The 24,662-nt window shown below is 40.5% G+C and overlaps 1 protein-coding gene across 1 annotated transcript in view; it reads right to left on the minus strand.

Moving 5' to 3' along the window:
- Positions 1–24,662, minus strand: part of DEPTOR (DEP domain containing MTOR interacting protein) — a 130,493-nt gene that overhangs the window by 49,986 nt on the left and 55,845 nt on the right. Inside the window, exon 4 of the mRNA XM_074317021.1 lies at positions 15,580–15,758. Within this exon, the coding sequence (XP_074173122.1) occupies positions 15,580–15,758 (179 nt within the window). The remainder of the gene's footprint in view (positions 1–15,579; positions 15,759–24,662) is intronic.

Raw genomic sequence — 24,662 nt, forward strand, 5'->3', positions numbered from 1 at the left:
TGGCGAGATTTGGTAGTTTTCTTTTGTGTGGGGTTTTTTCCTTTTGTTTTGTTTTTATAGTAGGTAAAATGTTTCGGTTACTTAAATTCTCCTAAAATATTAAAAAAAAAAACACCAGAAATGGTTTTCTGAATTACAGTTCTTGGCAGTGAGCAAAGGTCACGCTGAAAAACGATAAACCTCAACTTTCTGTAGCAGCTTTTATTTTTCCTTAAAAAGAGTCCATTTTCCGACATTCATTTAGATGAGATACACATCTGGTTCCTTTTAAAGTGCCAAAATACATCCAGTTCCCATAACTACAGAGGAGAATTACAAGAAGAATGCATCAGCTTAAACACTCAAGGTCATTTCAAATCCTGAAGAGTCCCTGGTTTCTGTGACAGAGGAAGAATTGTGCTAGCAAATACTTGAACTAAAATCCAGGCAAATAGCTCGAAGGCTTCAGCTTCTGGTTTTTATTCTTCAACGTATCCTAAGACGGCATATTCAGATCTAATTATGTGGTAACAAGACTGAGAATGTTTGTAAAAGTTTACAAAGATGAAGGGATGGGGTTCCAGAGTTCCTCTGTCAGTGGTCCTGTCTTGGAGTTTCCACTTAATGACGTTTCCCTAGTTTGTCATCTATAAAAGGGAATCACTATAAAAGACTAGGACCCCCGAAGGAGGAAGACAGACATTCAGAAAAAAAGATCAGTGGTGAGATTTAGTATTTTTTTTGTGTGTGGTTTTGTGTGTGTGTGTGTTCATCTGTAAAATGGGAGTAACTACAATAGCTTTGTCATAGTACTGCTATGAGAACTAAGTGATATAACCAAGCAGGGCACTTAGTACAGGGCCTGGCCCAGAGTATCTCTCAATAAATGCTAGCTCGTTGTCATTATCATTATTTTTGTCATCAACATTCTCATCATCAGACGCCTTGGTGGGTTGAGCTTAATAAAAGTTGGATGACCTCATCCATTGCTGGTCTTAAACAACAGCATATATGTACTCTATGCTGAATATCAACTTGTTACATAAGCCATCACTGAAGTGCTTTAATTAGGCCTTTGGATTTATGCCAGCAATTCCAAAAGACCTAGAATAGAGTTATAGATTTCATTATTTGAATTATGTATCTGAGAGTTGAAAAATTCCTAGATAAGCTTCATCTGCTAACTTTCTATTCTATTATTTATATTTTTCTGTGTTTCATCTGTCTTCTTGTCTTTCCACAAGTTCCCAAGGACAACCCCTAAAAGAACTATTAGTCCTAGTGTTCGGTTGGAGGCAAATTTATCCCAATAATCCTCAGGTCTATAGACATCTAGAGTGTAAATCTGGTGGCCAGATGGGCTTGACAGCAGTCAGAGCAGTGGAGTAGGGTATGGTCTGAGCTCTGCTCACCAGGCTCAGCGCCCCCAGCACCCTACACTGCAGCCACCGAGCCACTGCTTGGTGACTTCACAGAACTGCACAGCTGTGGCCTTACCAATCAGAGCACCATCGCTCTTTTCCCGATGGGCATGGATAACACCATATGAGCTTGGACAATTAAGTTCGCAAACTCATCCTAGAAACAGTGCTACATAACTCATTGCTGAATATCACGATGGTCACCTTTGAAGTACTCCTCTTGGGAAGCTATGCACTGATGCCAGTGCCTAGTCCACCCTGCAAAGCAATTTTGGAACTCTTTTTCTAGAATGGCCATCAGAGCCATCGTCATATTACCCTTGATGTCCTGAATGTCATCAAAATGTCTTCCTTTCAATATTTCCTGTATCTTTGGGTAAAGAAAGAGGTCATTGGGGGCCAGATCAGGTAAGTAGGGAGGGTGTTCCAATACAGTTATTTGTTTACTGGCTAAAACCTCCCTCACAGACAGTGCCGTGTGAGCTGGTGCATTGTCGTGATGCAAGAGCCATGAATTGTTGGCGAAAAGCTCAGGTCGTTTTCATCTAACTTTTTCACGCAGCCTTTCAGCACTTCCAAATAGTAAACTTGGTTAACTGTTTGTCCAGTTGGTACATATTCATAACAAATAATTCCTCTGACACTGAAAAAGGTTAGCAATGTCGTTGCAACCAGTCCGTGAACTTAATTGTCCGACCTCATATATCACAGTCCACGTAACTGCACAAAAACAAAGAGGCAGGCGAACACAGGGATCATAGAGCCCCTGCGAGCAGACCATCCACGTGATGCTCCCCAGTGAAAGGTCAACCCCAAGGCTAACTGAGGCCGGTACGTAACGCTTTCCACTAGCGAGCAGGTGATGATGAGAAGCAGAGATGCTGCTCCCAGAGCTACACTGTAGTCATTCGAACACTGAGGGACACTCAGTGCCAAGGTCAGCTGTCCCCGGAGAAAAACACAGGACTAAAAAGTCGCAATGTCTCCAGCAGCTATTGGGTGATTTGCTGTTCTTTTTTTTTAAGGAGGGCGCAGCTCACAGTGGCCCATGTGGGGATCGAACTGTCAACCTTGGTGTTATTAGCGCCGCGCTCTCACCAACTGAGCTAACCGGCCACACGATTTGCTGTTCTTGTAACCTTTTTATCTTAGCCCTGCCCCACATATCATTAATACTACAGCTTGCTACACATCAGAAGAGCTCCAGTGCGAAAGAGTGATAATATGTACCAATCTGGAAAACAACTTGGTTCCGCTGCCAAACCAGCGCTCCAGGTGTGTGGCAGATACAGCAGCCAGGTTCCGATGGTCTTGTCCAACTGCATGAAGCACAGGTACAGCTGCAGAGGGGGCGAGGGGGCGGGGCACCCCCAGGGCCCACAGGCTGAGCAGATGCCAGCAGGGCCGCTAGTTCCCTGCACCAGGGCCAGGAGTGCCCCTCAAGCCCTGCATCTTTAGTGTGTGTTTTTAAAAATGTCTTCATATATTTTCTATATTAGTTATATTTGCACTCACCTCTTAAACAAAAGAGGAAGATGGATGACACAGGAAAAACCTCATCTACTTTTTTTCCCAGTAAGTTTTATATTTGGGAACAATTTTAGATTTCCAGAAATGTTGCAAAGATAGTACACCACCCCCAATGTTAATATAATCACGGCTCATGGCTAAAACACCAACATGGGTCCACCTGCCTATTTTAAATCTAGCTTAGTGCCACAAAGCCCTCAGTGTGTGGACATGGGAAGAAAACTGTTCCTTGGAAGCTCCTGTTTCATAGGGAAGGTCACTAAGGTACTTAATAAAAAAGACATTTGTCCTTGTGGCCAACAAGTCAACTGCACGTCCAAAACCCATTCTCCCTTCTTCCTCCTTTATGATTTGTTCAAGGAAGTAGTGTACCTGCCTAAAAATATCTGATTCACTGATTGCCTGCCAGCAAGGGGTGGCCCTGTGACATCGTTCTGGCCCATGTGATATCGTTCTGGCCCATGTGATGTAGGTAGAAATCCCTGGGAGGGGCAACTCTTCCTAACTAAAAAGCCAAGTCTTGCTAGGTGACGACACCCTTCTGCCCCCTACTCCTTTGTAATTTCATCTTCTTCCTGCCAGAGTGTCGATATAAGGTGTGGTGTACACTAAGAACAGCAGAGCAGACAGACAGATGGAGCCTGGGTCCATTTCATTATAAGCCTAGGATTCCCCACCTGGAGCAGCAGGCTGCATGAGCAAGGGAGCTTTTCTGTGATTACCAAATTGTCTGTTATTTGTAGCAAAAGTCAAATCTTATACTGCTCCTAACTTAGGCCTGGAGATAGGAAACCAAAGGCTTAAAACACAAATGATTTCTATTTATTTGCAGCCCACACCTTGTAACCAATCATGCTTGATTCGTAAGCCAAGAATGATTCGATTGAAAGTCATGCAATAATTTAGTGGTTACCAGAGGGTAAGGGGGGTGGGGGGTGGGAGATGAGGGTAAGGGGGGGTCAAATATATGGTGATGGAAGAAGAACTGACTCTGGATGGTGAACACACAATGGGATTTATAGATGATGTAATACAGAATTGTACACCTGAAATCTATGTAATTTTACTAACAATTGTCACCCCAATAAATTTAAAAAATAAATTTAAAAAAAAAAGAAGAGGACCTCAGGGAACACCTTTCCCAGAGATCGCAAACTGGGGAAAAAAAAAAAAAGTCATGCAGACGGAAGATATGAGGTGTCATAAAAAAATACAGTGAATGTTTAAGTTTAAAAAAAAAAATTACAGTAAAAGACACATTGCTACTAATCCCCTTCAACATACACACCCTCACTTCAAACATGCTTATCCCATCATTCTTGCCACTTTCTGAAGCAGTTCTGGAAGTTCTCTTTCGTGAGTGTCTTTACCTTATCTTCCATCATGACAGTGCTCCATGTCACACATCGCTTCTGGTACAGCAATTTCTGTCAAATAAAAACATTACCGTGTGTCCTCATCCACCTTATTCATCATATCTGGCACTATGTGACTTCTGGCTCTTGCCCAAAGTCAAAATGACCATGAAAGGAAGATGTTTTGAATCGATTCAGGACATCAAGGCAGCTACGACAGCACAACCAAAGACACTCACGAAAGAGGACTTCCAGAACTGCTTCAGAAAAGTGGTCAGAACAATGGTATACGTGTGCTCGAAGTGAGGGGGAGTATTTTGAGGAGGGTTAACTGTAATGTATCTTTTACTGTAATAAATTTTTTTATTTAAACATTCACTATATATATTTTTTTTAATTGGGGAATACTGGGGAACATCAGCTCCAAGTCATTGTCCTTCAATCTAGTTGTGGAGGGCACAGCTCAGCTCCAAGTCCAGTCACCGTTTCCAATCTTTAGTTGAAGGGGCCGCAGTCCACCATCCCATGTGGAACTGAACTGGCAATATTGTTGTTGAGAGCTTGTATTCCAACCAACTGAGCCATCCTGTCACCCCTCCAGCACCTCGGCGGCAGTTTGTTGTCTTCAATCTAGTTGTGGAGGGTGCAGCTCACTGGCCCATGTGGGTTCGAACCGGCAACCCTGTTGTTCAGAGCTCGCGCTCTAACCAACTGAGCCATCTGGCTGCCCCAAAACATTCAATGTATTTTTTTGATCACACCTCATACGCCTTCCAGCAGCTTGGCCCTGATTTCCCTGTAACAGAACTGGTTACCGACAGTCACTGGGCCTCAATTTTTCCATCTGTGGAAAAGAAATTACAATAACTTCTTTTATCCAAAAAAAGTGAAATTAATAAACATATTAGAACCCACAGCTCCCTGGAAGACAAGGTTTCAATAATGCCAATGCACCATTAATAATATCGACCAGCTGCCAGCAAAAACCCAAAGGATCCCACAGTGAACACTGGAAATTTAAGAAAGTGCTCCTGAATTTTGGGCCAAATATTGGGTAAGTCCTTTATGGGCAAAAAGAGAACTGCCAAGATCAGGTCCAGTCAAACGATGGCAGTCAACTGTTTCTGACGTGTGAAAATATATTAAAAATCAAAGGAAGTATTAAAAAATCAGAGGAGAAAGAAAACATGACTGAAATCACAGGGGAAGTGGTGAAGCACTGTCTCCATTCCAGACACTTGTGTGGTTAACACCTAGCTTCATCTGAGGGTCCAAATCAGCACTGTAAAATGTATACCCAACAAGATGCTCCCTCTGTACAAACTTTCAGGAGTCTCAGCCACAGGGGAACAAAGATTTCTGAGACAAGGGACTGAAAAATGGAATACAGCAAGTTCTCGAATAACATTTTATTCAATGTCATTTCATTAACATTAATGAGATGCTGTAGGAAATTAACACTCGTTTATATCAATTAGCCTATGGTAAAACTGGTTTCGTTGTACATCATTTTGCTTAAAGTCACAGAACCCATTGACAGTGTTAAGTGAGGACATACTGTATACATTCACCAGGATCCCACCTGCCCTGCACTGGTTTCCAAAGGGTCTAGAGCTGTGCTTGTTCTCACCCAGGACGGCAGCCACTAGCCACATGGAGCCAGCTGCCAAGCACTTGAAGGGTGGCAAGTCCAAACTGAGATGAACTGTTGAGTGTAAAATACACACTGGATTTTGAAGATTGAATATGAAGAATGCAAAATAGCTGATTGGTATTTTTCATATTGATTACATTTGGAAATGATAATATTTTGGAGATAATGAGTTGAAATCTATCATTAAGATTAATTTCACCTGTTTCTATGGGTATTAGAAAATTTAAAATCACATATATGGATGGCTTTTGTACCTTACATCATCTTAATATTGGAAATAGGATTCGTATAGAGACTGGTATCCCATAGGAACAGACACGCTAACCAACATACAAGTTCATCCCAATAACTTTGAGTTATTTGTCATAGCAGATAACTCTTAACCTGAGCTTCTTACAGCCAAGAGTTGTTATCGCTGTCTTGTTTTTTTCTCACCCTACCTCCCCAATCCTACTTCCTTCATTTTAATGAGGAAGCACACTATGTTCCCCACTTGATAGGAATCCCTATCTGACGTCATGCTCTCAGCAACTGTCAAAGAGGACATCAGAGAGAGGTGCGAGCCAGTGGGCAAAACCAATACCTACTCCTCTCCACTGGCATGGTGGCTTTGGTAATTTCTAATCAGACTGAAATGTGGGCAGCAGCCCAGGGAATTACTAAAATAAAATGGAATGGACATAGATTTTGAAATGTAAGTCTTCCTTGGATGAGGATAGAAGAGAGGGGGTGGGCCTATTGTTGGGTCAAATGTCATCACCATTGGGACAAAGAATTGAAAGAGAGCTTTTTAGAAAAAAACTTAGATAAAATGTTAGCACCTTTAAATTTTTGTGTCAATTTGAAAATAACATATATATCACTTTACAAAAAGATTACTCTCCAAGTTAGATTAAAATTTGTTATGATTGATAAACACATATTTTTCCAATTGTAATTAGGATATGTATGTCTGTGTATATAATTCCTTCCTTAAATTTTAACTTAATCCTGTTCCATAGTTGTTATACTAATCAGAGTTTACATATAGTCAGTTTTATACCTAGTAATCATTCTGTGGTATTAATATCCTTTAGTTTGTTTATTCATTCCTGGCTGAAGAGGAGAGGAAGGAGCAGGAAGAAGGAAGATTTTGAAAGAACTATGGGCCCGAACACAAAAGACAATCCAGATGTTCTATGTGTGATACCAGGGGTATCAGCTAAGAGAAACTGAGTTAAAGTGAGCAGCTAAGAATCTCAAGCCACAAGGGGCTAGTGGGAGAATTTCTAAAGGAAGAACCACGAGAGACAGCAGGGAAGCAAGGATGAAATGGCTGAGAGAATAACCATTATAAGTACCCAGGCAGAGCCTGGGGCCCAGACACAATTCCCAGCCCACACTTCCCAGGTGGGAAGGGGCTGACATAAGGCGCTCACCCAAGACCCACACAGGGTCCGAGCTAGAAACAAGGTCTGAGATGGGAAAGACAGTGGACATGGTTGGTTCCTTAAAGAAGAGCCTCTTAACTTTTTTCCCACCTTCCCAACCCCGCCTGGAAGGCTATGGTCAAGTTCATGTTCACCAATAACCAGGACCTAACACCACAATGCTTCTTGACCAGGAGGAGGGGGCAGGGGCATATCAGAATCAGCAGTCTGAACTGTTCCTTCCACCCAGAGAATTCTGACGTGTTCTTCTCAATAAACCCAACCTATGTGTCCCACTAAAAGTGACCACTGAAACCCAGCTGAGTCCTTACATTACGACATAGGGCCAAGCTGAGTATATAATACAAGAGCGCACACCTTCGATATACTTCAACTGCCCCAGATTGTGTGCTTGTATTTTAAGACTTCCTCATACTGGTATAAAAACATTGTGTTTGGGCAAACTGAGGACTGTGCACTACAGGGGACACTGAGTGACCAGCTGTCAAGAGCGAGGCAGGAGTCCGTCGAAGCACAGGCTTCAGAGCCAAACGTGCTCTGTATCTAGAGGATCAGCTTCTGTACATGTGAGAATAGTTATATTGATGTCAAGTAAGAAGAGAAACATTTACAGTGATGACATTGTTCACAAAAGACCTCTGTTCCCCGTGCATAACATTTCTTTTGAAAGGTTACATAAGATAACGCATCTCACATTCCCTTCTCACTTTCGAAAAGCTAAGGCCTGGTGCAGCTGCAGACCTGTTTTTCTTGAACCCAAATCAACACTGTATTGTGTGCGAACATGTGAGCCCTTGACTTTACCAAACCACCTTGTTCCCTAATGTTTACATTGCAACAGCCTTCTGGCTGTGTCCGTGTTTCTTTCTGCTTTGGACTCAGCTATAACACAAAGTAAAACAGAGCCAAAGCATATCAGGGGCACAATGTGAAAATTCCCAGAAATTCTAGATTGAGAAAGTAAAAAAAAAAAAAAATGCATTAGATTACAGCTGCTGATAGAGATTATGCTTGAAATATTAATTATTAAAAGAAGATTGAGAACATAGTCTACCCAATCTTTATTATTTTTCTATTCAGAGTTTAACATTTAGAAGCTAACACACTAGTTGCAAATGCCTCAACCTTGTCATGGAAAACAAGGTGCCACCTAATAACAAGGGCATTAATTTTGGGGAGGAAAGATTAAATAAATTAATAGCATTAAAAACAGTCTATTGTTTTCACCTGCCCAGCACTCATTTTCTTGTGGTAACAGAACTTTCAAAAATTTTTCTTTTCTTTTTTTTTTTTTTTTTGTGGAACAATGCCCTACCCACGCCCCAGGCTCAGCCAATCAAGAGTCACTCTCTAGAGTTTAACATCTGGAAAGAGCGACTATATGGGCAGAAAATAGCTAAAGCTGGTTTATCTGGTTGTTAGTGGCTGCAAATGATTGCCCCTTAGACACTAGTTCCTGGCACCGGAATTCCCAAGAGCTGCTCCAGTTCTTCTTCTCCAGGCAGCCTGGTTTTTCAATGTTTCCTTTAACTGTCAGCTAGCTCTGCCATTTATTTGAAGCCAATGATGATTGGGGCTGTTTATATTCAAAGAACTTTAGCTGGCATAAATACCCAACACTGTGCCTGGCAAATGGTAAGTCTTCAATAAGTGGTCACTGCTGCCATTCATTGCTGCCATTCATTCATTCATTCAATACAGTTTCTACTGAGTCGCAAGTAGATAAATGCCAAGCCACTGGGCAAGACAGAGAAAATAAATTCTCCATCCTCAAAGCATTTGCACTCTAGTTAAGGGTAAAGGAAGACTAAAATACTGGGTACCATTTGTAATGGACAAATCTTTATTTTGTTGGTGGCAAGGAATTACCAAAAGCAAGAAGTAAGACAATGTGAGTTGGAGGGTCCTGATGGAGAGGGAAGGAGGGAGCGTAAGCAAGCAAGGGGAGGTCACCATTGACAAAGACTTTGTCCTTCTCCTGACTTTAGTCATGTCCCTCTGAGCCCTCTTTCCAACTAAGTTTTGATGTTGGTTCTCATCCTTTCTTTGGCCTGCCCAGCCCAGTTTTAGCAAAAATCTTGCAAAGTCAGGTTAGTGAGGCCCCTGTCCCTGGACTTCTGATCACCCTTGATATTGGATGAAGTTCCTCATCCTCCATCTTTGATATATAAGTCCGTGGCCTGACCTTTAGCAAGAATTTGGTGAAGTTGGTTTAGCAAGACGCTCCCTGCCCTCGATGTCCTCTATTAATAAATTTCCATCCACTGACCCGCTCTCCTTGTTCCATGGCTATAAATCCCCACTTGTCCTTGTTGTATTTCAAGTTGAGCCCCATCTCCCTCCCCTACCATAATACTCCTATTGCAATAGTTTTGAATAAAGTCTTCCTTACAGTTTCAACAAGTGTCAAAATAATTTTCTGTAATATCACACAGTCTTGGGCAAGCTACAATCTCGCCTTTAGCCTCAATCATCAGTGCCTTTTTTCTTCCTTGTTTCCTTTCTTCCTCTCCTCTCCTCTTCCTCCCCTCCTCATCTTCTGTTCCTCTCCCTCTCATTTTCTTTCTTTCTTGGGCTAGGCTATTCCAGACTTAGGCTGAACTCTTTCAGTGATCGTAATTACTGAAAAGATGTATAATTCCTGTCCAGATCTGGCACCTAGCTCCCTCTGCAGCAGACCCCAAATTCTCTCTTCATGTCCACCAGAGCGACTGTCTCAGTTACTGTTTTCCACAGAAGAATGGGGTTATCACAACCACCCTCAAGCAGCTGGGGGAACTAAAACAGTAATATGTGTAAAAAACTGCTTTGCATATTGCAAAATGTTATATAAATATATTTTTAAAACAAAAGTAAAAGACAAAAAGGCTTGATGGAGTGTTGAAATTGTCGAACTGCTCTAAATCTTTAAAAGAGGAAATTATACGCCTGGACATTGCAGCAGTACCCTGATTACCCAGGGTCAGCTGCTGCAGCTGTGAACAATTTACCCACGTGATTATCTGATTTCTATCTCTCTCCATTTAAGGACAACAGAGCTGGAGAGCAGCTAAAGCAGTTGAGGGAGATAGTTTATGTAAGTAAAAAAAAAAAAAAAAATGTGTTCACATTTGCAAAGGTTACACAAAAATCTCAAGGTACCTAGTCATGGTTTGCTGAAAGAATCTTATATATTTTATGGGCTAACAATTTTTATAGTTGCAATATCTGCCAGGCTGTGTGGCTGACGCAATAAAAGTTGAGGGTTTTTTAATTTTTGTTATAGTCTAGTGGAGCTTATAATTAGCACCCAATCTTCTTTAGTGATTAAGAGCCAGATTGCCTTGATTTGAATCTTGAATCTACCATTTACCAGCTCTTGTCTTAAGCAAGTTACTGAACCTCATCTTAAAAATAATTGTGATATCTAACTCATAGAGTTACTGAGTGAAATAAATGTATAAATGAGCAGAGTGCTTAGAACAGGACTGGTATATGTAGAAGCTCTATAAATTTTCACTGTTATTTGGAGTTGATCAGATCACATACAATAGCTGGCATTTGAGAGCCATAAGAGTTAGATGCTGTGTTAAAAGCTTTGCCAATCACTGTCATTTACTCTCACAGCAACTCTATGCAGGAAAGAGTTACCATAGCAGCCCTGATACAGAAAGGGTCTGCTTGTGGGGCTGGCCCATGGCTAGCATCTAAGAACTTGGCTTTTGGAAGGGTCCCTAAGTTACTAACTGATAAGGCAACTTTGCCCACCTAAGGTATTGAATTCTGCTAAACCAGCCTGCCTGGACTGTTTGTGCAAACACTGTGATTTATGGAGAATGCATGCTTTCCTTCTGAGAGTCTGGAATGCTGGTAGGAAGTCATGGCCCTCCTGAAGGAAGGAGCTAGTTCTGTGTGGCCCTGGGAGGGAGAAGAGGGGAAGCCTGCACCTGGATTCTCCAGACAACACCTGGTATGTCTTTTTCCCTTGTGGATCTTTCTCTATGTCCTTTAACTGCAATAAATCTTAGCCACAGGTTCAACTATATGCTGAGTCCCTCTAGTACAGGTGGGTGCTCACAGGTCTCCAAAAACAAAATGAAGCAAAACAAAAATCTCTCAAAGGGGGCCGGCCCGGTGGCTCAGTTGGTTGGAGCGCAGGCTCTCAACCACAAGGTTGCCAGTTTGATTCCTCAAGTCCCGCAAGGGATGGTGGGCTGCACCCCCTGCAACTAGCAATGGCAACTGGACCTGGAGCTGAGCTGCGCCCTCCACAACTAAGACTGAAAGGACAACAACTTGACTTGGAAAAAAATCCTGGAAGTACACACTGTTCCCCAATAAAGTCCTGTTCCCCTTCCCCAATAAAATAAATAAATAAATAAATAAATAAATAAATAAATAAATAAATAAATAAATAAAAGCTCTCGAAGGTGTATAATGTGATTCTAATTTCATAAATTTAAAAACCGGAGGAATGGAAACTTATTTAATTTACTGAGATGTCGACATGGCCACTTAGTAGGCGAAAGAGCTGGGACCTACATCCTGTCTGTCTCCCTTCAAAGCCTGTTCATTCCACTGTGCCAGGCAGCGACACCTGATTACCTACATCCTGGGCCAAGGAAAACTTTCTAAGGCACAATGTCTACTCAGCTACTGGTGTTATGTGACCTTGGGAAGATATCCTAAAGGCTTTTGAACTTCAGATGTAGTCACTGTAAAACTGTAATAATAATAATTTTTATTATTATTATTATAACAATGACATAGAACTGCGGTGAGGATTTAATAACATATGTACATGTCATATATGTGAAGCATGTCCATATTAAATATATAATATAGTAAAATCTATAAAGTATTTAGCCCAGTTCCTGGTACACAATAAACCTCAATAAATGAAACAGCAAGATAAACATGTACACACATGGTCAACATACATACATGTGCATAAGTATATACATATATATTTACATGCATGGGCATATTGATAAATAGATACACACATACAGATATGCACACAAGTTAATTACTCCTCTAACAAGTTTTGTCTTGATTATAGAGCATCGTTCACCATTCATAAAGGAAGCCAGTTAGGATTTCATAATTGGACCGTATTTTTACACCTACCAGTTTCAATCTAGGGAACTACTTTTATCCAGAAACCTTTCACTCAAACCCTAAAGACTTTCTTTAATGTTTAAGCTGTGAAATAAATTATTAACTGGAAAATCTAGAGCTTTGCTTGAGACACTAAATGGTATTTCTCATCTCTCACATACACATAAGTGGTGGCCGTATTTTCATAACTCAGAACCTGTGATCTAGCAATGATTTGCTGGGCTGGGAAACTGGAACTAACCTCAGTAACTCTGACTTCTACATATAGAGCATATTCAATCCTCCTAAAACTATGGAAAGCAAACGTCTGTGGTTAAGATTTGCAATCACTAATTCCTGATTTTATCCTTTACCTCGTGACTTCATGGCACTTATGTTTACAGCATTACAAAATTATACTGCAATTGAAGTATAATTACTCACTCTTTGGAAATCATTTGGAAACAATTTGTGGCATCTTCTATCTTCTCTCTGAAGTCAAGATGCGTCAGTCAGTAAATTGTAGTTTAACAGTCTGATTTTCTCCTAGAACTTGGTGTCACCAAGTTTTCTGTCTGGAGCCAAGAGGACAGAACTGACTCTTACCCAAATACACCATTTTTCACTGTGGAACCCCAGTTACCCCAACCGACTATGAATTCACAATTATTAGCAGTAATATCTATTTAGACATTCCTACTTGAGTGACCTCAGACAAATTATTTAACTTACTGGTGTCTTAGTTTCCTTCTCAATAAAATGGAGATAAGAAGAATACCTGCCTCTAGTTAATATTGTCCATTTAAAATTTTGTGAAGAGGGTTGATCTCGTGTTAGGTGTTCTTACCACAATAAGATCAATTTAACAACAACAAAAAGAATATCTGCCTCAAAGAGTTGAAGAGGTTTAAATAAGTTAATAGGTGTACAAAGCATTAGAACAGTGTGGCACATGGTGTAAAATAAATAAATGAACGAATAAAATATAGACAGTACAGCTTGGACTGTTCTGTCCTTGCATATAGCTCCATGTTCTAGTCCCAATAAGATGATAAGCTGGTTCAGGCCAGGAACCACACTGGCACTACACTTTTCTATCCACCTTCCCACCCTCGGTGAAGCTGGCCCACCAGTAGACAGATTAGGCCATCGATAAACAGCTGTGACTTTGACTGTAGCAATGTTACGTACGAAAAAACACCCTGGGATACACTGAGTGGCTTGAGTGCCTTTCTAACCAATGTCTCTAGATCGGTAGCTTTCACAATACTTGACCCCAACACAGAGGAACAGTTTTTATGTACCAAGTCAATATACACATGAAAAAGTCCATATGCTTGTATAGTGTATAATCTAACTGAAATCAAAGTTTTGCAGGACAATGCTTAACCTGACTACATAAAATGTGCTCTGATATTTTCCATTCTAAGTAAATCCAGTCCAGGGTATCTCCAACTTTCATGGGCATGCAAATCACTCGGGGCTCACATTAAAATGCAGGTCCGATTCCACAGGACTTGGGTAGGATAGAGTGTGTTTGCATTGCTACCATGCTTCCAGTGACACTCTGGGTCCCTGAACCACACTCTGAGTAGTAAGAGTCCGGGATAGTCTACTTTAAAAAAATTTTAATGCTGGGAATGTATCTCTATACTTATTTCACAACCCACTAAAGAAAGTATTGCACTCTGCAGTTTGTAAAACATTGCTCCAAATAATTTCAAAAGTTTCTTTCATCTCTGTAATTCGAGTTTATCTTCCTAGCCCTGGGATAGAAGTCTTAGCAGTTCACAGAAAGAATGACTCAAGTACCGGTATTACCTTTCATCTTGACATCTTTCTCCTGCCACACCTATCTAGTTCCCAGCCCTTTCCTCACTGTTCTAAGCCTACACCTTGCAGCTACACCATATTCATAAATTGATTGAGCACTTATTAAGAGCAGAACACTGAACCAAGGGCTTTATATCTACCCCATATACTCCTATAACCATCCCATGCAGGTATCCCCATTTCACAGATGAGAGAAGGTAAGGAGCTAATAACTGGTGGGGCTGGGAATCCAGAGTCTGTGTTCCTGTGACAGCCATCCTCTGAGATGGCTTGGAGTTTTCCTTGCCTACTGGTACGCACATGCTTGTATAGTTGTCTCACACTGAATAAGGCTAACTTGGTAACCAAGAGAGTACTGAGGAAATGACAGTGAGTGACATCTAAGGCTCCGTTAGAAGACATCGTGGCTTCTGTCTTACACTCTCTTAGACAACTCCCTCTGGATGAAGCCTGATTGCCATGTCATGAGAATTCTCAGTCTTATTTGAAAGTCCATAGAGCAACGGACTGAAGCTTCCGGCCTACCAACAGCCAGCACCAACTTGTCAGGCACACAAGTGAGCCACTGTGGAAGTAAATCCTCCAGAGGACTACAGCCTCAGCTGACATCTTGACTACAACCTCATTGAAACCTTAAGCCAGAACCACTCTGGTAAGTCTCTCCCAAATTCCTAGCCCACAGAAACTGTGCGAGATGAGAATAAACATTTATTATTGTTTTACACCATTAAGTTTTGGGGGTAATTTTTTATACAGCAACAGAAAACAAATATAGTTCTTAACCAATAGGTTATATTGCATCATTATGATTCAGCCCTAAAAGGAAAGTGAAAGTTTTATGAAGGCCTTTTGGATTACTGCTTTTTTACTTTGGCAGCTTATACCATGCCCGGTCCAGCAAGTTTTTGTTCTCCCCTTGCAACCAATTTTGTAAGAGTCATTACTTCCCATCCACATTTGACCAGATGACTTCCTGTAGCCAGTTGTATACGGGAGCAGTAATGTTAAATCACAGGAGTGTTTGGAGATACTGCAAGGATCAACTTGCCCTCTTAGCTTCTGCGCTCACCTGTAAAAACAGGTGTGTATCCCAGAGAGTTCATGTTCCTTTAGCCTGGGTCCCAGAATGAGAAGGCATGGAACATGTACCTGACTTAACGCTCAGCTTGGAGACAAGCTGAGCTGAGCCCAAGCAGAGGCACAGTTGACTTACAGGCCCATGAGTGAGAAATAAACACTTGCTCTAAGCCACCTTAGGGCTGTTTGTTACCACAGCTAAAGCTGACCCATACACTTACCGTGCTGTATGATGCCATACTCCATAAGCCGGTGGCAAAGCTGCTCGGCCTCTTTCCTTGTGGTGGCCTCGCCTTCCTGAACCAGCCAGTCCAGGAACTCAGACGCCATGAAGGTGCGCTCATACTTGACTCCCTCCTCTTCCCGGGGCTGCAAGAGTGTGTTTTCAGGGCTCATCAGCCTGGGAGGAAGACAGGGACAACAAAATAAACCTATGCAAAAGGAAAAGAGCTCATTTGAAATCCTACATCATAGGCTTCTGTGAAGCATCGCAGCAAAGTTGTCAGACAGACAGATGTGTCAGGCACGTGCTGCCACGAAGGTGATTATTTTTTCAGTCTCGATGTGGCTTCTTCTTTATACCTTTATATAAAACTAGTCATAAAACTTGGCTATTAGACTGTGTTCCTGTGAGAGCCAAGATGGCTCCGGTGATCCTTGCCTGCTGGTACGCACATGCTTGTATAGTCGTCTCACACTGAATAGGGCTGACCTGGTAACCAAGAGAACACTGAGGAAATGACAGTATGTGACTTCTAAGGCTCAGTTAGAAGACATCGTGGCTTCTGTCTTACACTCTCTTAGACAACTCCCTTGGTTATTAAACTATGTTTAAGCCATCCAGTCTAAGGTATGTTTTGTTAAAGCAGCCCAAACTGACTAAGGCTACTTAAGTCACTCCTTTACAAGCCCCCTATCCCCATATAGCTTGTTTCTCACACCTACCTTCCCAAGCATTCTTCAGCTTCTCTAGCTCCTATCCTCACCATACCTCCAAAATAGCTCCTGTGGGGATCATAAGAAGACTCCCTTGCATCCATCTATGATGGGCATTTTGTAGGTCCCCATTTTGGCTGGCATGAAGAGCATTAGATACTATTGACCACTCCCCTCAGCTGGAGGGACATCACTGTACTGGTTTCCCTCCCAGCCCTCTGGTCTCACCTTTCTCAGTTAATTTTGTGTTGACTCTTCCTCATCTCGCTGGACCTTAAAGGCTGGAATTCCTTGAGATTCAGTTCCCCAAATACCTCCTCCTCATTCCATAGTTTCTCAATCACATTCTTTCATCATCATGGCTTTAATTGCCCCAAGGATTTCCCCAAGGATTTCCAAATTTTTATCCCTAGACCAGACCTGTATTCCTAACTCCACACCTTTCTATCCACACGAGCATCTCAAAGACACCTCGAAATCAACAAGCCCAAAACTGAACTCATGTTCTTCCCCCAAACCTGGTCCTGTGCCACCATTTGGAAGCCACCGAAGGGGCACAGGATGGGCAAGTAGGAGACTTAAGACCCAAACAGCTTTGCTACAAATTAATCAACATAATTTCTCACAGCTTCAGTGTCCCCAACCTCACAGTATATGAAGAAAATGATGCCTCTTCTACTTCCTTCCCTGGGTTGCTGTTATCATCAAACAATATTAGGGGAAAAAAGTTCTAAGTACATAAAAGTATGCTTTTATATTAAGGATGTTTATAAAAGCTATTAGCATATAACAGAACTCATTAAAAACATTCTTATTTGGCATTTAACAGAATGCACTTAAAAATCTTATTTAGACCTTTCCAAAGTCAATCCCCTTCTGTGCTTTTAATCCATCCTTGAAAGAGCTACTAGGCTGCTTCCCAGGGTTAGTATCAGCTGAGTTGGTATGAGCAATTAGAATTATATTTCCTATAATAATGACCAGGCCCTTCTTAGAAGACAGAAAGGGCAACTGTTGCATAGACATGTATGACAATACGTCACACATGTATGACCTCGTGCATACACAGATGACGATGAGCACAGATAGCCCCAACAGCTCCTCTTGTGCTCCTTTCCAATGTGACTTTACTTTTTTTCCCATCAAGAGACTGAGTCTACTTCCGCTTCCCTTGAACCTGGGCTGGCTTTATAAATTGCATTGACCAACTAAATTTAGCAGAAGCGATGCTATGTGACTCCAAGGCAAGGCTGTAAGAGTCTTGCAACTTCTGCCTTCGCCCCCTTGAAGTGTCAGGCTGAGACCATCATGAAAGGAAGCAAGTCTCACCTATTAGAGATAGGGAGGCCCCAAGAAGGAGACCTGAACCCTCCAGGGAGCACATAATCTTGTGAACTGTCCTGTAATCCAATCGTAGAGATTCCCCCACCTTGCTTTCTCCCACCTTTATGTAATCTTCCTGACATGCCCTCCTAATTCCAAATGTATGAAAAGAACTGCAAAACTGTCCTTCATCAGAGCATTTAAGTAAGATCTTATTTCCCAGCATGCTGTCAGTTGGGCTCAAATAAACTAAAATAAACTTTTATAAAAATTCAAAAAAAGAAAAAAAGAAGAACTGAGATGTTCAGGTAACAGACAGCACCAATTCTGGGACATGTGAGTGACGCTATCCTGGACCTTCCAGCCCAGGTGACCCTCCAGCAATCATTTGAATGAACCCAGATGAAGCGAGTGGAGGAATCACCATGCAACCCACAGAATCGGGAGAGATAATACATCATTTAAATGACTAAGTTTGAGGGTGATACGTTTTGCAGGATGAGATAACATTCATATCAATGGGCAATGGCAAAAAGATGTGAAAACCCACAAAAAGAGACATGCCGCACCACTCAGAAAGTACTGTAGGAACAAAGAATGAATACTGGAAGCTCCTGCAAATAAACTGCATGGAAGAAAGCCACATGGTGTTGGACCTGGGAGCATACATTGGTGATAGGAATCTACAAAGGACAACTAAAGGGCCCACGTGCATGCCCAAATAGGAATACCACCATTTCTTGATTTCTTTTGACCCTCAAATAAGGTATTTTGGAGTGAAAATAGAGTAAAATTAGCACCTCAGGAGTTTTCCAGTTATAGACATTATTTCCTCTAAGAAGTCACTTCTGGTCCCACAAACCTGGGCCATGTGCCATTTTTCAGGGCTCCCCTGCTTCCTTCTCTGCAAGGCCTTTCTTAGAGTCCTTTTGAGACAAATGTCCCTGTCTCTGTATTTCACAATTGTTTCCTATCACAATGGGTCCTCAAACATATCTGCAGAATGAATAAATGAAACTCATTTCTCTGTACTCCCTTGCTACACCTCATTATCCAAGAGTATATTAAAAATGACCCCTTAGGATGACCCTGTGTGGAGATAAGGTGAATCAAGAGTTTCTGCCTTATTGACACTCTCCATTTATGATACAGACACAGAGGCCTGGCCTCTATCTCTGTTTCAAACCACTCTGTCCCTTCCAGCTCAGCGATTTTCCTTTCAGGGTGTGGGGAGGACAAAAAGATGGAGGTTTACTTGGGTCACTTCTTCTAACCAGAAAAATGACGTACCAGCCTTCTACAGCTCCTGCTACGTAGCTGGTGGCCTCTGGACAAGTCATTGTTTAGCTGCTGCTGCAAATGTACGCTTTGAAAAAAGACCAGTTGGCAGGCCTGCCTGGGTTGGTTCGGCTTGGCATTGAAAACATTTCCCACCACACTTAGCTCTTCCTTATTTCATTTCCCCTTAAAGTGAAGTAATGTCCCTTTCCAGGTTCCTCTGCTTAAGACAAAGCCTTTCACAGGATTTAATTTTAGGAGTAATATGTAGTCACAGTGTTAAAGCAAGAATTTGACTCACTACTTGTTCCAATTATGTTTTGCTATGTAACAAGCTACCCCCAAAATGTGCAGGCTTTAAAACGCCACCATTGAAAGATACATTCCAAGGGTCGCCTGGGGCTCAGCTGGGCAGTTCCTCCCTCACTTTCGCTTGGAGTCACGCATGCAATTGCAGGCAGATGGTGGCTGGGCTGGATGTCTAACCCTGAGGTTCTGAGTCAGCAGAGCCTCTTCCTCCAATGAGGCAGGCCAGACACTGAAATGCAGAGCTCCAGAGGAAGAAAGCAGATGCTGCCAGGAATTTTCTAGTTTTATTGAGACATAATTCACTTACCATACAATTAACCCATTTTACAGGTACAATTGAACGGTATTTAGTATACAGAGATGTGCGACCAACACTACAATGTATGTTAGAACAGATTCATAACTCCAAAAGGAAACCCCATAACCATTAACAATCTCTCTCCACTTCCCTATTGCCCCATCCCTGTGCAAGCACTAATTTATATTCTGTATCTATAAATTAGAGACTATACCCACTCCAGAGAGTTCATATAAACAGAATCATGCAACACGTGGTCCTTTATGACTAGTTTCTTTCATTTACTACAATGTTTTCAAGGTTCATCCATATGGTAGCATGTATTAGTATTGCATCCCTTTTTATTGCCAAATAATATTCCATTGTTTGGAAATATCACATTTTGTTTATCCATCCGTCAGATGATGAATATTTGGGTTGTTTCTATTTTTGGTTATTATGAATAATTCTTCTTTGAACATTCCTATACATGTTGTTGTGCAGACATTCATTTTCATTTCTCTTGGATATATGTCTAGAAGTAGAATTGCTAGGTCATATGGTAACTCTGTTTAGCCTTTTGAGAAACTACCGGACTGTTTTCCAAAGTGGCTGTACCATTTTACATTCCCACCAGTAAGGTATTAGAGTTCCAACTTCTCCATATCCTCACCAACATTTGTTATCATCTGTTCTTCTTTATTAAGGCCATCCTGATGGGTGTGGGGTGATTTTGATTTGCATTTCCCTGATAATTAATGACATTGAGCACATTTTCATGTGCCTAATTTGTCCATTTGTATATCTTTGGAGAAATGCCTGTTCTGATCTTTTGCCCATTTTATAATTAGATTACTTGTCTTTTTATTATTGAATTTTAAGTGTTCTTTAGATATTCTGACTGTTAAGTCCTTTATCAGACGTATGATTTGCAAATATTTTTTCCCATTCTGTGGGTCATTTTTTCACTTTCTTGATGGTATTGCTTGTAGCCCAAAGTCTTTAATTTTTATGCAATCCAATTTATCCATTTTTTCTGTTTTGTCACATGTGCTTTTGGTGTCACATCTCAGAAACCATTGCCTAGCTCAAGCCCACGATGATTTACTCCTATATTTTCTTCTCAGAGTCTAATAGCTTTAGTCTTTATATTTAGTTGTCTGATCTACTTGGGGTTAATTTTTCTACAAGGCCTGAGTTATGGGTGCAACCTCATTCTTTTGTGTGTGTGGATCCAGTTGTCCCAGCACCATTACTTCAAAAGTCTATTCATTCCCAGTGAAATATCTTGGTACCCTTGTCAAAAATCAATCAACTATGCAATGCCGAGGCTCAGAAGATACAGAATGTCAACGTCCCTGAATTATATTTGCTAAAGCCATCATATACATGCCAGACTCAAAGGTAGGGGACATACATGCCACATCTTCATGGAAAGAACAATATGCTCATATAGGAAAAGGTAGAAATGTTTGGGGTCATCTTTGCTGACTAGCTACCATACTGCTTTATTTTAATTAGTCAGCTGAAAGGTAATTTCAATATTTATGGCTCATTCACAGTTTTGTTGTCTCTTCCTCATTAATTTAATTTTTTGTTAATTTCCCTAAAGTGTGGGATCGTTTTAAAAGCATGAGCTCTAAAGACACACATAGCTTCAGATCCTAACTCTGCACCCGTCTTAGCTCCATGACTGCTTCCCCAAGTGTAAGGTGGGGATATAACCTCCTTGTGGGATTGTTGGGCAGCGTAAGTATGACAATGCATGAAATGCTTCAATCATGGTGCCAGGTACACCATACACACTGACTACACTTGATCGATGATGATGATGATGACAAAAGTTTTCTGGAACCATTATTCGATAAAATCAAACATGTCTCTGTGGCAAAATGAATCAAGGTTCTGGGTGTATTTCTATACACAAGAACAACAGGTCCATTTTCATTAGTCATGAGAAATGTGTATGACGTGCTGAAACGCTTCCATTTTATGGAACAAAAACATTTTTAGTCAGAATTGTCCTGTGCTGGCCTACAATCATGCCATAAAGCCACACACCTTATAAGGTGCTAGGTATTAACAATACATACTCACCTCCTGCAAGTACTCACCAGATTGTTATCATGTTTCTGAGCTGACTTCAATCTTTCCTGGATATGTATCTGAGCCAGATTTCCCAGACTTACTTTAACCCAGGGGGAAGGCAGCATTACAATAGAAGGAACTGCTACATTTCGGGGCCAGTACAGGAATAGAAATAAGCTGATAGCAATCTCGTTGTACATTGAGAGAATATTCAAAAAAGTTGGAAAGGCTCTATAGAACGTGGGAACATATGTGAATGGTATACATGAGCACAAGTGAGGGAGGAAATCAAAATGACCCATGGGTTAGCTAGCCAAAAACATGTTTTAGAATGTAGAGAGAGAGCGCTTTTAAAAAAAAAAAAAAAAGGTAATGTGTTAATATAATGATAAATTATTTTTAGAAGCAAAACATAAAACTTTATATACATAACAACCATTAAAAATTAAAAACTCATTCACCCAAATTCCAAAAGTGCTACTTCCCCCAGGGGATAATCGCGTATTAAAACTGTTTCCTAACTCATAATAGAATCCTTCATTATTCAAATTACTCCCCAGAGAGAATAGACTACGTTTGTAACTGAGGGAAAATGTTATCAATAAAAAAGTTATATTAAGATTAAGTTTATGTTTAACCAGATGACTTGTTCCTCAAAAAATGCTTATATTAATACCCAATATAATAAAGTAGTTCCCAATGTATAAACTATGTATTTAGATGTATGCTTCCAATACACACTTTGAATGTATAACATTGACTTGTATGATTAGCAAGAAAGTATTAATTAGGGAGAAATGCTTCCATGAGCATTGGTATTTTTGAGTATGATGCTATTATCTAAAGAACAGATGTCATACAGATAAATTGACATAATTTTCACAACAATTACGCTTGCAACTAGTAAACAGAAAGTTGTTCGGTTAATACTTATGAGTAAAAATATCACATCCTGGAAAAGGTGAGGGAAAGGGAGGAAAAATAGCATTTTTCACTCTTGGCCAACAAATATCCTTTACGTTCCTTCACTTGTCGCCAAGTTGTACACTGAATTGAACATACTCCTTTTCATGTTAGCTCCTTAGTCTGTTCCCTCACATCTTTCCTCCTTCCTTTTCCTGGAGAAATCCAAACTACTCTTCATAAAAAGGGGCTCACTCTACAGTGATGCAGGCTGTTCACTGCTCCAGGGAAACTAGCTTCCGGGGAAAACAAGTACAAAAATCCAGCCCCAACTCTCCAAGAACTGTCCTGTGGAGGTGAGAGACAGCACCAGCCTGAAGCAAAAGTCAAAAGCGTGACTGGTTCTCATTTACATAAAGGTGATAAATGAGATCCTGGGGCTCTGTTTTAAAAGGCTAGATTAGGTACTACCTTAAAGTGAATAGTAGTGTTTACATATCCTCTTAGTTTTTAATGCACTATACTTACCCCTGTAGCTAAACTAGAAACTTCTGAAAGATAGACACCTTGTCTTAAATGCTTTTACTTCTTAGAAAACCCAGCCCAGGGAGGAGTTTATATATTAGGTGCTCAATAAATATTTGTTCATCAACTGACTGAAACCTAAGACCACCACAAGCAACAGTAATGGAGTGTGTTATTTGTTTTTGAAAGGTAAAATCCTTCCTCTTTGTTTGCTATTTTAAATTTGCTGGAAGAAAAGCAGGAACTTTTTAAATGCTGGTTTTATGCTCTGAAGAGACTGATATCTTGGAACCCAAGATGTAATTGTCACATCCCCCATGTTTTTTAGTGTGGTGGCACTAAACATTTTCAGAACTTGAATCAGCGTTAGATAGAAGCCAAGTGTGGAGTCCAAGTCCATGGCCATCCTAAAAGGCTACATTCAACTATGGTTTCATAACCGTAAAATTGTACAAGGAGAGAAACCAAGCACTTTTACACTGAATTTAAAACAATTCAAATCACTGTGAGCCTTTTCAAATAACTGTCAAGGGAAGCTGGTTTTAAAACATATTATGAAAGCTTTTTTAAAGGGAATGGTTATTATTTATTGTGGATGTTTCTATAATTAGCGGAAAATAGAAGGATTTGCTGCCAAAAACAAAGAGTGGGTAAAGAAAAAATTTAGAGGGGGTAAGATGAAGTAATGAAGAAAACTTGAAGACAATACCAACGAGGGAAAATTAAATGAATATATTTAAAAGAGGTAAGAAAGAATGATAAAAAACTGAACACAATGAAAAGTAAGGACCATTTTTCTGCAGGATAATGGGCTAGGTGACAGTAAGACCACTTTGTCCTGCATGTTTGCAGAAGTAGCATGAAAGAAGAAGGGAAACAGCTTCTGCAATTTTTTTTTTAACCAAGGTCTGACATTGTAGAGTCATAAGACTCCCTGTCTTAAAACAGATTTAAAATCACTGTTCTAATACGTTTAATGGTCAATTGATTTTTGACAAGGATGTCAAGGCCATCCAACAGGGAAAGAATAGTCTTTTCAACAAATGGTGCTGGGACAATTTGAGTCACATGCAAAAGAATGAAGCTGGACCCTCATCTTATACCCAATACAAACAATAACTCAAAATATACTAAAGACCTAAATGTAAGAGATAAAATCACAAATTTTTTATAAGAAAATATAAGGTTAAGTCTTCATGACTTTGGATTTGGCAAAGGATTCTTAGACACCAACAGTACAAGTGACAAAGGAAAAAAATGAATAAACTGCACTACAACAAAATTTATAACTTTTATCCTTCAAAGATACCAGCAAGAAAGTGAAAAGACAGCTCACAGAAGGGGGAAAAACATTAGCAAATCATACGTCTGATAATGGATTTGCATCCAGAATATATAAAGAACACTTTAAGCTCAATAATAAAAAGATAAGCCAATCTAAAAGTGGGCAAATGATCTTTACAAAATCCAAACAATATATACAAATGGTCAATAAGCGCATCGGAAAACGCGAAGCATCATTAGTCACCAGGGAACTGCAAATCGAAAGCACAACGAGACACCACTTCACACCCAGTAGTTGGTTAGAACCAAAGTCAGATAATAACAAGTGTTGGTAAGGATGTGGAGAAATTGGAAGTCTCATACACTGTTGGTGGGACTGTA

Source organism: Rhinolophus sinicus, linkage group LG12 (assembly GCF_036562045.2).
Source record: "Rhinolophus sinicus isolate RSC01 linkage group LG12, ASM3656204v1, whole genome shotgun sequence".
In the NCBI taxonomy this organism is placed as follows: domain Eukaryota; kingdom Metazoa; phylum Chordata; class Mammalia; order Chiroptera; family Rhinolophidae; genus Rhinolophus; species Rhinolophus sinicus.